This window comes from Apteryx mantelli, chromosome 1, assembly GCF_036417845.1.
Source record: "Apteryx mantelli isolate bAptMan1 chromosome 1, bAptMan1.hap1, whole genome shotgun sequence".
In the NCBI taxonomy this organism is placed as follows: domain Eukaryota; kingdom Metazoa; phylum Chordata; class Aves; order Apterygiformes; family Apterygidae; genus Apteryx; species Apteryx mantelli.
The window spans coordinates 131,847,195-131,863,484 of record NC_089978.1 but is presented as its reverse complement, the minus strand read 5'-3'; the positions used below and the strand labels follow the sequence as shown (position 1 = coordinate 131,863,484).

General features: G+C 38.2%; 1 protein-coding gene across 1 annotated transcript in view; it reads right to left on the bottom strand.

Annotated features, from left to right (window-relative positions):
• The window catches only part of SLC22A15 (solute carrier family 22 member 15), a 43,778-nt gene that overhangs the window by 7,168 nt on the left and 20,320 nt on the right, over nucleotides 1-16,290 (bottom strand). Inside the window, exons 5-12 of the mRNA XM_013950239.2 lie at nucleotides 15,617-15,746; nucleotides 13,611-13,826; nucleotides 12,211-12,351; nucleotides 11,292-11,377; nucleotides 9,069-9,189; nucleotides 8,030-8,102; nucleotides 4,382-4,570; nucleotides 900-1,236 (exon numbers count right to left, since the gene is read on the bottom strand). Of these exons, the coding sequence (XP_013805693.1) occupies nucleotides 1,150-1,236; nucleotides 4,382-4,570; nucleotides 8,030-8,102; nucleotides 9,069-9,189; nucleotides 11,292-11,377; nucleotides 12,211-12,351; nucleotides 13,611-13,826; nucleotides 15,617-15,746 (1,043 nt within the window). The 3' untranslated portion in view covers nucleotides 900-1,149. The remainder of the gene's footprint in view (nucleotides 1-899; nucleotides 1,237-4,381; nucleotides 4,571-8,029; nucleotides 8,103-9,068; nucleotides 9,190-11,291; nucleotides 11,378-12,210; nucleotides 12,352-13,610; nucleotides 13,827-15,616; nucleotides 15,747-16,290) is intronic.

Genomic DNA, 16,290 nt, shown 5'->3' with positions numbered 1-16,290 from the left:
AAGTTCTCTTAGCAAGCTCAAGTAACTAAATAAATGCTGCCTCAAATAGTTTTCTAAGAATTCTATCTACACACAACAATTTAAAATAAATAGTAGCAGTGTCCTGGCAATAACCCCCAAAATGTAGCAGCAACCTACAGTTCTTTGTACCACTTCAAAGTCAAGTTTCTTCCAGAAATAAAGACACAGCTGGTCCACAGAAATATGAGGTATATATTCTAACACACGCCTCATTACATAGGATGTGATAAATACCTCATTTGTGTTCCACTTACGAAATTATTTCCTCTAAGAGTTTTATTACACTGCAAAGACAGGAAAGTTGCTGTTTTTCAACATTCATGGCAAAGCAAGGGCAAGGTTAAAGTAAGCAAAACTATGCAACAGCAATTCTGAGATGTGGGAACACATGACAAACCTGCACATAAGACAGCCAAAAAAGAAATGCTTAGTGGATGAAAGGAAGGAAAAAGAAATCAGCAGTGTCCAGCAGGTCTGCAGATTTTATCTGGTCTTTCCAGTAGCCCCTCCTCCCAGCATTACTAAGTTTGTGCACAGCTCATGACTAACCAGCTGCACCCTGTAACTCTAGACACTCTGTCCAAGTGCAAAAGGAGATACCGTATGTTCATGGTTTGCCCCTCCCCTACCCAACATGCTGAAACCATTTTAACATACAGTTTCAGGAATTTGTTCCGAGTAGTACACAGCACATTGTGACCAATTTCATTCTACAGGAGGGGAAAAAAAAAGTGAATGTTTTCAAGTTTATCTATTTATGCTGACTCAAAATAAACCACCTTGAAAAGAAAATGCAAGCATGTGCATTGATGACCTGTCCAAATGGTGGATAGTTTCCTAGGTTTCAGAAATATGTTATCCCTCCCTTGCCATCTCACCTGGCTTAAAACGTAGTCTGTGTATTGTCATTCTGAACCACAAGAATTTGAATGGCTGTCACACATGAATACCTTCAGTGGTGTAATAAACCTGAACAGTACTCAAAGCCCCTTCCTAGTGCAGGAAAGACACAGGCACTTGTCCAATTATGTCTCCTGACAGCTGGTCCCCAGTACTATCTTGTCTTACAGCTGGACTGACTGGACAAGTAAGAAGAGGCATAAAGTAGATCAGCACTTCTTCTTTTCATCACTTGATCATATGGGTTTCTTCATCAGCATCATAAAACTCCTCATCTTCACTTCCGCTGCCTGCGGAACTATCTTTGTCTCCAGACTAGAAAGAAAAATAAAGTCATTGGTTAACAGAGAAGCCACCAAATGAATCTCAAAATAATATGCAAGCATGAAGCATTATACCTCTGCTGGAATGCTGGAAGAAAAAAGCAAAATAAAAAAAAAGATAGGTCAAATCACTTTATTAAAGCTTTGTTTAAAAAAAAAAAAGGAGAGAGAGAGAGACTTCTATGTGAATCAAAATTTTGTGTGTCCTCGGTTCTTCAAAATCTCTTGAAAAGACATCAGCTTCTACTGGATGGACTCTCTCTGTTCCCTTCATCAGTACGCTAGGGAGAATACACGCGGGAGAGAAATTGGCTAGGATGGTTCTGAAGCGGCAGTTTACTCAGCTTTCCGACTTTTAACAATTTAAGTCTGAGGTCTCTATTCCCTGGTGATCTACTGGAAACTGATGCTCTGAACACATAGATAACTTGATTAGGTAAAAGCTTTTCCATCCTAAATTACTTCTCCATGTATAGCATTTAAAAAGATTCATTTAAAAAGATTCCCCTGCAATACTAGCTAAAGGTGTTATAGAAAGGGAAAAAAACATTACCAGCTCATATGTTCAGACAGCAAACTTCCTATTACAGGCATATTCTACCCCAGCCAGAGCTCTTTTGACAACATAATTTATACCATATACATAACCAAAAGCCAGCTCTTGCAGCTAAATGATTTCTTTTGGCCAGTGTAGTATTTTTCCATTGACTAATACTAGCTATCCAAGTTAAGATTATCTTGCTAATCTAAACTGCATCTAGTTTTAGGATTTTTTTCCAGTATGCTTGCATCTACCTTAAGACTTCTGCCTGCCTAGTTATACGTGAGAAGTGAGAGGGAAGGGAAAAAAAAATATATGGAAATCATATTCCTGACTGACAGAACTATGCAAGCAAAATCTGTAGCTTTAGATCTGTCTTCAGAGGAGTTTTGCTACAGCAATGCGTGTTAACTGCAAAGGAATTTCAAACAGTTTGAGCACTAAGAACTGTCAGAAGATATAAAGGGAATCATGTTATGCTTTTTTCTGGATTCCTAAAATTATTTGAGGAGAGTCAGGCTATCGCTGGATGCTGTCCAATTTGAACATCACATTCATGTATGTTAACAGGGACAAAACCCCCATTCTGGGCAACCAGAATGCATGTTATCCTGAAGGTGGTACAAAAGGACAATGGATTCCACAGGGGGAATTCAGAGTATGCCAAATACAACTCACTTATGGCAGCTCCACAAAACATCTCCATGGCCTTGTCAAATAGGGTTAATGTTTAACAGTTTTCCATTTTCTCAATGCTTTCTTTGTTGGTAGCTTTAAAATAAATCCCTAATGTGTCACAGACATTCCAGATGTAACTTCACTGAAGTTACAGTATTACTCTGGGCCCCAAACTGGCTCTTTTTGTTTCATTTGGATTCAATCATTTGAATCCATCTGAGGGAAAGTGTTCCTGAAGAGCATTCTCAATTTTTTGCTTCTTTTGTGGATCTTGTTGAGGCTAGGTTTTTTTAAAAAGCCCGCAGAAATTCAAGCAGGGAAGATTTGAATCCGAGAAGACTGCTTGACATAAGTGAACGAAGTTGTGTGAATACTGATAAGACTGCTTGACATAAGTGAACTGAGTTGTGTGAATACTGATAGGCAGACTGGTTACCCCAAAGGGCTGTACCGACCTTATTTGATTAGAAAGGAAAATAAAATGCAATTTTTCCCCCTCTCAGTTAAAACATTTGTGCTGTTTGCTAGAATTGTTTCTGGTTAGTAAGCCATCTGCAAGGTTAAGATGTAACAACGATGTAATCATGGAAAAAACAGCCGGTAGAAACTTGATATAAGTGTGTATGATGGATTTCTGTAGCCAGCAAGAATGTGGTGCCATAGCACATTATCCAGTATGGTTAAAAGTGTTTATAAAATGTGCATGTAAAGTAGATAAAGTACAAAATTAATGGTTACAGGGCTGCCTCTTTCAGGCTTTCTTAACAGGAGCTTTCGTCCCTAAACTGTGCTGTCCTGTCAAGAATTATTACAGCTAAATTTGGTAAACAAGGCAACATGTTGAAGCCTTTGAAAGGAAGCAACTGCTCTGATTCTAGAAATAAATTTTACTCTGCCTCTAATTTCTGTGATAATAAATCTATGACTACCTGTGAATCTCAGACTGCTTCACCAGAAACTAAAGTGAAAGGTATTACAGGGACCCTGCCTCATCTCAATCTAACAGGACAGGCAACACTTGATTTGATAAGACTCGCCTTTCAAGTGTTCTGACCACCTATTCAATCTTTATCAATCCTTTGATACTTAGAATTTAGGAACCAGGATTTAACATTAAGCCCTTACCTAAATTTAAACATCCACTTCCAACTTTATAGCTACTTTTTTCTATTTCCACTCCATTCACAAAACAACAATAATGAAAAAACTCCACAGAACTGGAAGAATGTACACAGCTCAAGGTGTCCAGGAGTTTGACAAAGTGATGTATAAAGTCATGTGAGAACCCAACGCTCAAGCAGACCTTACTGAAAAACATCCTCTTTCCATATTTCTTTATGCTTATGTCTGGGGGTTTTATAGTTCCAGCATTTTCAACTAATCTGATTTCCCAGAATCAGTAGTAGGACAGATCTCAGAGGTTAATCTAGCTCTAACCCATTTAAAGACTCTCCAGGAGAGACCTAACAACTGCTACTGCAGAACGGCCAGTGCAGATCAGAGTAGAAACACAGCATGCTGCCTTTAACAACAGTCCTTCACTAACAGGCTTCTGTCTTTTTTAACATCTAAGACTTCTCAGAAACTTCAGTGGTCAGCTTTGCATGAAGCATGCTGCAGTAATCCATCTTAGAGATGAAAGACGCACAGATATCACTGTGTCCTTTATTCCAAAGTAAAAAAGATTGTAAGCTTTTGGCCTTGAAGGGATGAATTGACCCAGCTATGTTTCAGTCTGCATTTCCAGAGAACATTTCAGATGTGATAGTAAGATTACTAAACTATCTTCTGTATCTCCTTGGGGCCTATCATCCACAGGCCAAGAATCACTGTCCTAATCTAGTCAAGTTAGTGGCATATACAAGCTGACAGCTGAAATAAACACATTGGAGAAGTACAAGGAAGAAAACGAATATACCTGTGAGCCATCCAGTGCTTGCAATGACATGGCTTCATCACCCAGTCTCCAGTACGAGCATACCTGCAGGTCTGAAATTGTTTCTAACAAAGGGCTGTTTAATGTCTCTGGCAGCAATAAACTTAAAAGCCCAGACAAAAGACCAGTCACTCCAAACACGATGTATGGCAGAGACCACTGTACAGATTTCTGGAAACAAGAGCAGAGATAGTTAAATAGAGGTTGGTTCCTCGCAGTTCCATCGCATAGTGCATATTCAAACACCTAACCTTTATAACCATTCTATCAGGCAACTGCGATGAAAAAAAAATACTTCGGAAATGTAATAAATTGTTACATTCTTGAAACCTTTGTGTTCATCTTTATAATACAACTTACTATTTATCTGTTTCTTACTAATCTTATCAATTTGATCTTATTGATACTTTCAGAGCAACATAGATTTTGAGATGGATTTTAAAAGAAATGCCTGATAAATTTATACACTCAGTTCTTGCTGACATACTTAAACAAACAAACACACACACAACATCATTTTGCCTGCAGAGAAGGAGAGAGAACACAGAATCATAGCTATGTTGGTTGGAAGGGATCTCTGGAGGTCATCTAGGCCAACCTCCTGCTCAGAGCAGGCCTACAGACAACACTAAACCAGGACAACTATAGCTTGTGTAGGCAAATACTGAAAAACTCCAAGGATGGAGATGCCTCCTCTCCAAGCAAACTGTTGCAGGGCTGCACTAAGCTTCCGGGGGGGGGGGGGGGGGGGAGAGATTTTCCAAATTTCCAGTCTGTAACCCTGAAGCCACAACCTGTGGCTATTAATCCTTGTAGAACCATTTTCTGCTGCTGAAAAGAGTTTGTCAGAGACGAAATGAGTGCAGCTTGCTCAAACTCTCCTCTTAAGTCCTGTGCTCTAGGTCCACAACCATCTTGGTTGCCCTCCCCAGTCTTTCCACATCCCAGTACAATTGGGAAGGAACTTGATCTGTGGGCCATATACCTCCTGATGTAGCTCAGTGCAAAGTTTCCCTATCTGGACATAGCTGGCTCACATTTGATTTGTCATCCATCATAGCCCCCCAGGTTCATTCCAGCAGGGCTGCTACTCAGCCAGTTGGTTCCCAGCCTGTACTGACTATGGGATTATTCCACACCAGAAGCAGAAGTTTGTACTTCTCCTTGTTCACCTTCATGGGATTTCTGTTGGCCCAGAAGGCCCCTCACTATTCAAGCTCTACTATTCAGTGTGTCAGTCACTCTTCCTTATTTTGTATCATCTGCAAATACACAGAGCAGGCATTCTGTCTCATCATCCACTTGTTAACAGCCACCAACCAAACACAAACTTTGTTACTACCCTTTTCAGTCTGGTGATGCATACAATGTTCACACTCATCTACTATTCCTTTCATCCAGCCCACACTTTATCAGCTTCCAAACAAGAATGCTGTGCGACACAGCATCTAAAGCCTTACAAAAGGCCTCCCTGCTCTCCGCTTTATCTTTATCCATGTCGCTTTCTGTGATGAAATGGCTGGCTATCCAGCTGGTTGAGCGTGAACTGTCCTTGGTAAAGCCATGTTGCCTGTTCCTAATTACCTTCTTGGCCTTCACATGCTTGGAAATGAACTCTGAGAGGTCATCTCCCATGATCTTTCCAGGGACAGAGTTTGAGCTGATCAGCATGTAACTCCCTGGATCTACATTCTGATCTTTCTTAAAGATGCCTATAGCATTAGCTTTTTTTCAGTTATCAGAGACCTTCCTCAACAGCACTGATGATGGACAGTAGCCTCACAATCACAGCCAGCTCTTTCACCACCTGTTGCGGAATCCTATCCAGTTCCATGGACTGGAATACTTTCAGCTTCTCTAAGTAGTCCTTAACCTATTGATCCTCCACTGTTGGCTGGCCCTCTCCTTCCTGAACTGTGCTGGTATGCACGGAGGTTTGTGGTCAGGCTCTGCCTCTGAAGACTGAAGCAAAAGTGTTGAGTATTTCAGCTTATGCCATCTCATCCACCAATAGGTTTTCTACCCCATTCAGCAACAGGCTCAACATTTTCTCTAGGTTTCCTTTGGCTGCTAGCATACTTGGAACCCCTATTTGTTAACATTTATGCTCCTTGCTAGTTTTAGCTTCAACTGAGCTTTGGCCTTCCTATCATCCCTGAGAGCTTTTATACTCCTCCTTTGATGCCTGTCGTTGTTTTCACACATCTTGTTACAAGCAAAACTACAACAGGGAAAAGGTGTGCGCAGAAATAGAAAACCATCTACAATATAGGTTCAGAACTTGCACGTTTACTTTCAGACAAACAGTAAAGCAGGCTCATTTCAAAAATCCAAACATGTAACTGTTTCTTTGTTCCAAAAACAAACAAAACCCCTCATTTTGTATAATAAAAAGTGATTCTGAATCAAGAAAACAATAATGGGCTGTGATCAAATGTAAAAACAACATTTCATCTCCTATACCAGCAATTAACTTTTTCCATTCCCACCCTTTCCATAAGGCCCCCAGACAAAAGTAACTGAAAATACATTAAAATAGTTGAAGAAATTCCAAACCACAGAAATATCTATTTTTTTCCTCAAATAAACATTCATTTGTTTTTTTTTAAACCAGATTTATTTCATTTTCATGGGACCCCCTTGGACATGATGCTCCAAGGTTACTGATTCAGATCTCCTGCAGTGCCAAATCCCCACTAGATAAAATGTAATGTACTCCGGACTGCTGCACAAAAGCAGCCTATTAAGTCTCCCAGAGAGATCTATACCAGCCTTTACTTTGCCTGGAGTAGCCTGGGAAGTGCTCTTACCTACCTCACCTTTCATTCTACAGACCAAAAGGCCCAATGTGCTTGCCTGCTCTCTTGCTAGACCTCTGCCTGCAGTAATAAAATGGAAGATGACACAGAAGGTTATTCCAGATAAAATCTCTGTCGCATTAAAGGAATTCTCACCTGGTTTGCGTAAGCAGTTTGAAACTGGCCCTTTATTTTACCTGCATACACACATGCCTATAAATATAGAGGGGAAATAATTTTATGGTTTTGCTTCATCCCCATATTTGGTTATTTGCCTTGAAAGGCTGCTGTGAAGTTTGCGCTCAGAAGCCTTACAGGTATCTCAGGTCTCCAAAGTAATATCTCCATTCATTCAAAGATATAATGCTTTGCTGATAATTATAATCCACAGGTAGTCAGTGAAGTGTAGTGACAGTAAAGCTAGTAGAAGCTGATCCTTTCTTCTCAGAAATATCAGTTACTGAACCTTTGTGCTTTATCATCTGATGCAGAAAGTCTTTTAACCGTTCAAGTTTTTTCTTTTGCTATTGCTCACTTAGGGTTTAAAATTGGAATCACCATCTTGGTATCTTGAAATGACAATACTGTTGAAGTACAAAGGCTAAGTGCCAAAATTCTTATAGGGCTAAAGCATCTTCCGAACTAAATGATGGGAATTTTGTCCAATTGCACAGATTACATCTCAATGTCTTTGGCCTACCATAATACTGTCAAGTCAGAGATCTTAGATTAAATACATAATTTATCCAAATATCCCCACCTCTGCAGGTCTCTGATACATGAGAGCCACAAAGCAAAAATATAAATAAAGCAGTGAGAAGTTCAGACAAACCAATGAAGGGACGAAAGGAGCAATGATTCCACCAACACGGGAAAACATGGAGCAGGCACCCATTCCAACGTTCCTAAGAAGAAAATGACAATCATTAATCAATGGCATTAGCAAAGGAGGAATTAGAACTTTTTAAAAAAAATTCTATCAACAAGAAAAATATCAGTCATGACTCTGACCAGATTAACTGGCAAAGAAAAGAAGTGAAATGCAACTGAAAGCTTCCCAAGACAGGAATAATACTTATACTCTGTGCTTAAAGAGAAGCAAAAGTCCCATGCATATTCAGAATTCTAACATATGTACACACAGAAAGAGACAAAAAACATGATTCCAATCAAAGCATCTCATCCTTTTCTGAAACCAAGGATGAATTCCCTTATCCAAATCATGTTTATCAGCAGATTTGCTCACCCATGAAAAACACTATAGTATACCTTCACTGGTGGCTGGTCATCAGTGGTCATACCTGGTAAAAATATCTAGGAAAAATTGCACCAGGAAAATAGATGCTTTTGTCTACTCTGTCACCACAAGCATGAAGCGGTTCTGCCTCTACCAAATGAATCCTTACTCCCTTGCTCACATATGCCTGTGAAGCATCAAGTTACTTTTACAAAGCTTATTGACTGATCATCTTCAGTGTTGCTGGTTAAATGAGCATGAATACTTAAAAGGGTTGTCTGGCTTATAAAGCATTTAGAAAGTTAGGGAAGTCACTCATTAAGAAGTAATAAAATGACACTATTATCCTCGGTAGTGGGGGGAAGGCTGTGAGCATACCAACCATACAAAGAAATTATTTTACTGTTTTATATAGAATATAATTATTCTGAAAAGCACAATGCAAATTTGAGGGAGGTGTAAGAAGTGAGGAGAAGATAACAGAAGAAGCTTAATATATAAGGGTCTACAGACAATCATTATATTTAAGTGAAAATCTCAAATGAAAATGTGTAGTTAATAGAAAAAAAAGTAAGACAAGTAAAAGGTAATCACATAGAGGAACCAGAAACATGAAGACCTTAACGTGCATTACCTGATCACTGTGGGATAAAGTTCCGATGTGTAGATGTAAACAATGTTAAATGCAGCACTGATTGTCAGTTTCCCCAGCAAAGACAGAGAGCGACTATTCACCACTGCGAACACTCCTATGTCTGATAGAGAAAATATGACCCTTTGTAAAGACCACACAGAAATATGTCTCAGTAATCATTTCAAACACACAACAGTATGAAGTGAAAATGAATCTACTGAAGAGCTTGCTATGACAGCCAAGCATTTTTCTATTGAAAACTGTATTTGTCAGAGATGATCTGTAACTTCAGGAGAACTCTCGGAACTCAAGAGAATCCGAAGAGGCTTCTTTTAGACAGCAATGGCAGAAGTCACCCAACAGAATTTATATTCTGCCTCTAGGGATGTATTTTCTTTATCCATGCAATCAGATTTGTACAAAGAGGAAAATTCTCTATAAAACGCACTGTGAAATGTAACTGAAAAAGTATATTTCAGACTCATGGCAGACTTGTCACTAGCCTAAAATGCTTTGCATTCCATTAAATATAATCCAACAGAAAAAGGCTGGATTAAATGATTGAACAGTCCTGAAGATTACAGTCCCGAACTAGTGCTCAAGACAGAAAAGAGAAACTGACTTTTGCTTTCTTTCTTCTCAGTGTGACAATAAGTGACATTTTATTTTTACATGTTAAAATCCTGCATTAAGACTCTATTATAACAGCAACTTTTAGAAAGGTAAGAAACAAAAAGCATTCTATAAGCTTACCAAAAGCTGAAATTAAAACCCAACATTTTGAGACTACCGCTAGAAAAATACTAAACTAGTTCTGTTGGCAAACTGAAGAAAAGACTAATGGTTATATTTTTCGAAAGCAACCAAGTTTCTTAGTGATCAAAGTCCTATTCAGTGTCACCTCCATACTATGATAATGTGCTTCCTAATATTATTACTTAGGAAGAAAAACAAAGGACAGGAAGTTGCCATACAGAATCATACCAAATATCCCATCCAGCTCAGAGTTTTGTCAGGATGGCCAATGTTCGTTAGCTTACACTAAATAAATCAGAACATAGGCTTGCTGCCTACCAAGTAGGATTACAGAATAATCTGTTACTGCTTCAAATAAATCAGGCTTCATAGACAGACAGGTGCTTGTTTCTGGCCTGCTAGCTGCTTCATTTCCTAAGGCACTTCGCTGCAGGCTGACTTTGGCAGTTCTACATACAGCTGGTTTCACAGGGTCAGGCAATTTGACCCTCTGAAGATCCCTTTCTTGTTATGTGTTGCAAGGGGAGCTTGAACTGAGACGCAAAAACTATTCAATGAGTGGCACTAGGTCTAACAGGAAAATCTCTGAGGGTCTGGGCTCTAACATCTGGAATACATTAGTAAATTTGAGTTGTACACATGTAAAAAAAGTTTTACCTATTATATTCATTACCATCTAGAGTAACTTATGCATATTCTTATTACCCACATAAATGTTCAATCTTTTTGAATCATGCTGGTTTCAAAAGATGTTTACAGCATTTTTGCTCCTTACAACAGGTGTTACACATGTACAAATATTACAAGCTGAGATTAATTTATGCGCTTTGCTTTCAAAGGAAAAAATGTTCACTGTACATAGTTGTGTTTCTATAATTTTAAACATCTAAAAACAAAAAATGAACATTAATGTGTCTTTGGAAAAAAAAAAACATTTAATTTTATATTTCTTAAAGACCCCTTGGTTCAGAAGATTTCCAAAATGCTCTCTGAACTAAATGATGTAGCCACATTACTAAAAACATAAGTACGTGCTTCTTGAACCTTACAGAGCAGTGAGAAAAACAGGGAAACCTGCCCAAAGATTCAGTTCTTAAAATCCTTTGACATTGGGCTTTCACCTACAGATATACACACAATTGCATGGGTGCTGTTGACACTGTTCATTTGGCTAAAGAGAGATATCCCAAGCAACATCATTCTTTAGAATTAAGTCAGAAACATTGGAAAGGAGTGACCGATTTGATCAAACTATAGGACAGAATCCAAAGACAAGAGCTGAAATCCAAACCTTTTCAACAGCTTTCTTTAAGGTCTTAGGAAGGCTGCTTATCCTTTCTAAGTCTTACCTTCTCTGGCTTCAAAATGGAGACACTTGTGTATCATAAGCCAACAGACTGTTAGACTGTAGGATGATATGTTTGCAACTTCTTACCAAGTACTCTAGAAACAAAAGGAAACACTTACCTTTCTTTTCAGGAAGAAACATGACAATAAGACAAGCCAGTCCTCCCAGGAACAGAAATGCACTCAAAGTTCGCTTTCGACCAAACCTGATGAGCAAGAAAGGTTAACACATACCTAAAAGTTTTATTCTACATTACATCTGCAGATTGCAGAGCAACGACTGCTCTAAATTTATGTAGTCTTGTTATTTGCAGTTGGAAGGTGCCAAATTCCATCTCCCACAAATACTTCCTTTCTCCCATAATTTTTAAACAAACTTCTATGCCTCTCTTAATAAAATCAGCACTACGAAAGCTTCATGTAGTGGCTGACAATTCCTAGAATTTTGATTTGTTTTCCACTGTGTGTGCCTGTGTGTAAAACTGGTCAGGGAACACATAAGAAGAGACTGGGAAGTGAATTGCATTAAAATGAGAGACAAGAGTTCCATGACTCAAGTAAAGGCCAAATATCTAAATCAACAGTTCTGCTGACCTACTAGAGCACACAGCAGCTATTACAGGACATCACACAGTAGTTCCAGTTGAGTTTAGTTGCGATAGCTTTGACTTAACAGTGGGTGTGTTACAAGACAGAGGTGGGAAGAACGCCATCTTGTGTTAGCATGGAGTCAGCACGACTAAGTGTGACTGATAAGGAGAATCAGCCTCATCTTTGAGCCAAACTTAGACGACTAGTGAATGACAAATGAACTATTTAGAATAAGAAAATTATTATTTGATATAAAGATCTGTAATTGGCACTTTCACATAAAAATGCATTTCCCCAGGAGGACATAATGAACTAGTTACACTAAAGCAGGAAGCCCCAAACAATGGAAATAAGCTAGGAGATGCAATATGCAGGAAACTTATCCCCAGGGGAAAATGAGAACAAAACAAAACCCACTCTGAAGGGGTTAATGAAATTACATACTTACCATTTTTGGTTAATCAAGTAAATACAGATTGGGTATGCTGGGATTTCTATCAACCCTGAAAGGGCTAAATTGGCGTAAATACTTCCACCTAAGTCACCTGCATTCAGGGTAAGACCATAGTAAACCAAGCTGCACACAAACCTGTAAAAGATAGGAAAAGAAGTAAAACCAAAGCAGCAGCTTTGCCTGCCAAATCAAGGCACTGGTCTGGCAAAATGCAGTATAAACTACATTTAGTATTTCAGAAGATAGGTCTAAAAAAGTTTCTATACAAGTGTGCAATGCTTTCCATGCAAAGAAACCATTCTTCTCAATATAGAGCCAGTTCCTGACTTCTTACTCAGTTAAACCTAAGATTACACTTAAGATGTATGTATGTAAACCAAAATGAAGTTATAATATGATCATGAGTGCATGATTTGACTTGAGAAAGTGCATCTTTGTCCTTTGTTTTATCAGGTTTCACTTTTGCCCACTCTTGTCCAGCTATTCGTAATCCCTTTTTCAAACATGTTAGATGACTTCTGCCTTTCTTTAATTTCTATACTGTAGTCCAGTTTTTATTAATTCCCCAACTCTGATTTTCATTTCTTTTGTAACTCTCGAACTGTTATTTAAGGAACAAAAAAATCATCTATTCTGTGCTAAAGATTTGGAACAACAACAGAAATGCAGCTCTATGTTGTCTGTTGACAAAATAATGCCACTTCTTTTTTCTTTATAAGACCTCTTTCCCAAATATAAGTATTATAAAAGCAACTATATGAACAGCACTGTCAGAGGACTCACAGAACATGTTATCCATTAGGCTTATTTTAAAGTGGCAGCAAAAGAGCTCAGGGTTAGCATAGCTACCCAAAACAAAAGGGACACTTTTGAAGAGTTATATTTTTGATACTCAGTTTAGGTAGCATTATGCGGTCCTCCTCCAAAATACAGCAACACTTGGTAGCACTTTCCCTTAAAAAAAATGTACACACTGATTAGATGATGTAGACCACCCACCTGCTAATGTGCTCCTTACATACATAATTGAATGAATAATCCAGGTGACTGAAAGTACTGACACATAACCTTGGGCCAAAGAGTAGGACAGCATGACTAATCTCTGACTCTCAAAGGCCGCTGAGAAGAGGTAGTTCTCAACTATTTTGAGGCTTGAAGAGCATGGCAGAAATGCAAAGATAAAGTACCTCAGGACTACATTGTAAAAATGCCTTCAGGTTAGAAATGCACTAAGGAATTATTATAAAACAAAGATTCTTTTTATGCACAGTGTCCCTAATAAAGATTGAGACTGTAAGTATGACATGCAAGATGTGCTGATTCTCAGCAACACTTTCTCAAAGACTTTAAGAAGCAAAAGTAGCACAGCTGGGCCTACAAAGTATTTCAAGTACCAGATGAACATCATGATCAAAGTCCGTCCCAAGAGAATCCTGTATCGGAACAGATCCAAGAAGCTGCCGGCCTCTCTGGAGCTTCTCTCTGCTGGAAGTTTTAATGAAAAAGTGCACTTCTGCTTGCGGTTCCTCTTTGCAATGAGGTAGAGGGCATCTTCCGCTTCACTCAGCCGACCTTGTGAATATAGCCAGCGGGGAGACTCTGGAATGAATCTGAAACACACACATGCACACACTGCAAAGAGCTTTAGGGCGCTTCTCTTCTACAAGGCTGGACTTGCCTATGGAAATAAGCCTGAAATGTGTTTCCATATAATGGTATTTTTCAAACAGCACTTCAGGTTTAGAATTCACTTATTAAAATATAGACAAAGCATGTTGTAAGGAGAGAGAGGGAACATAAGCCTTATAATTTCTTGGTATCTAAGTTTTTTATATTCATTTATTTATTTTGCTAGATATTACAATAACACAAATTACAACATTATTAGGACTCTGTCTTGGGGGAATTCAGAATTAAAGAGCCACCACATTACTAAAAGTAACCACAGGATGCTTTTGTAACACCAACTAGTTGTCTTCCTCATGTTCCAATATTGTCCTGAGCTCCCTCCCGTAGACAGCAAGGCAGCAGCTGCACAAAGTCCATGCTCTTGTTCCCATGTGCAAAGCTCACTTGATAGGTCTAAACCTCCAACACTGCCTATAAAACAAATCATCTTCTATTATTTTCAGATTCCCAGAACTAACTTAAACTACAGCCTTTTGACAGAAGTTAAGATTTTTGTCTCTGCCCAGAAATGGCATTCTTCCCTTAAATTTAAAAAGTGATTCTGTGCTTTTACCAAAAAAAAAAAAAAAAAAAGGGAGAGAGACTTTAAAAAGGAACATCTTTTCTTTGCCATGATAAAAAATATATATATATCCAGTAACATTTTCTCCACAAAGTAACTTTTAAGTAATGTTGGGAGGGAAGGCAGTGTGAAATCTGGAATCATAAATCCATACTTACAATAAGATGGGCCTCTGAGCACAGCTTTGAAGTCCCGAGCATAAAACACTTCAAAAAAATTTATATATCATATCATAATCTGAAAGTTTGGGGCCTTTTTAAAGAGTTTTTTTTCAAACACCACTGTTTTAAATTTTGAAATTTCAGATATGTCAAGCCTGGTTTCACTAAGTAAACAGGCTCTAAGATCCCTCCCTGGCAGATATGAGTTTTGATGTTTTCTTTGGAAGGGTGTATTGACTTTTTAACAAAGAGCTCTATTCAGAAAGTTAGTTACTGAAGTTAAATAGATGTGGGAAGGAAAAAAGCCTTAAGTTTAAATACTGATTAAAATTCCTTTCTTCTCTCAGTTACTGAGTTTTTGCAGTCAGCAAGTTTTATCTGGAAGCCTATGAGAAAGGAAGAACACATCACATCACATGGCTTTCAATGCTGAAGCCCACAAGCACAAAAAACCCATTCCCAAATAAAGAAACCTTCTTCCTATTCTTTCCTAAACACCAAATTCGGAAAATAAAAGAAAATAAAGGAAGCTGTCCATTTTTCCTTTTGCATGTCACCTTTAAGACTGTATGCACAACTTTGAAGGCATTCTTTCTGTGTAAGCACACAGAGAAGTTACTAGAGAAACATCATGTTATCACATAATCATAGAAATGCTTCTGTATCATTCAACATGCATCTGTAGTGTGTTGTTGCAGATGTATACCAGACAACAGTTTGCAGCATCTACACATGCCAGCTGAAGAATAGGACTATCACACTACAGATTGTTCTACAGTAATAATGCACATACAACAGAACATTTACTTACATTTTCAGATAACGCAGCACTGCTATTTAAAGAAAGCACAGAATACGCAGTGGAGGTTAAAAGAAATACTTTAGTTACACCACTTCATATCATCCTAGAAAAACTTCTTGACTTAGTTGTATTTTATCTAATTTTTGAGATCTTTCTTGAGGAAGTCCAGTTTTAAAAATAACTTACAGAGAGAGGAGGAAGACTACTGTTCCTTCCAGGTTAACCACAACAGCCAGAGTCCTCCAGGAACGAATGAAGTACCCTAACAAAGCATACTGGGCAATTCCCACAGCAAAGAACAAGCCACCAATGGATCCTAATACATGATGGAAACAAACAAACAAACAAAAAACCCCAAGAAACATTATTACTCCTTCAAGCAACATTGCTAACTCTCAATATACAGGATCAGACACAAACTAACATTTCATTAAGAAAAATCCACTCAGTAATAGAGAAAATAAATAGCTATCAGACCAAAGAATATTCTATTCTTCACTTGTATGGGCAGAAGTATTGCTTTTAATTGCAAGACAAATTGCAAGATCAAGACAAGTCCAAAAAAACAGCCTTCTACATCCTCTCATTCAACACAGACCTAGAAACAATTAGGTGTTTTATTAGGTCTTCTAATTCTAAACACAGGTATGTTTCACCTTTCTATGTAAAAATAAATACTACATACCAATGTAAAAATAAATACTACATACCAATGTAAAAATAAATACTACATACCATTGGAAAACTGGTGTTTTTAGGAACATATAGCATTTATTTGTAGCTCTCATGATTTGTAAGACAGTACTTCTTTGGCACTTGTCAAGGACTGAATATGTCAAGCCTCACAACAGCAATGGTAC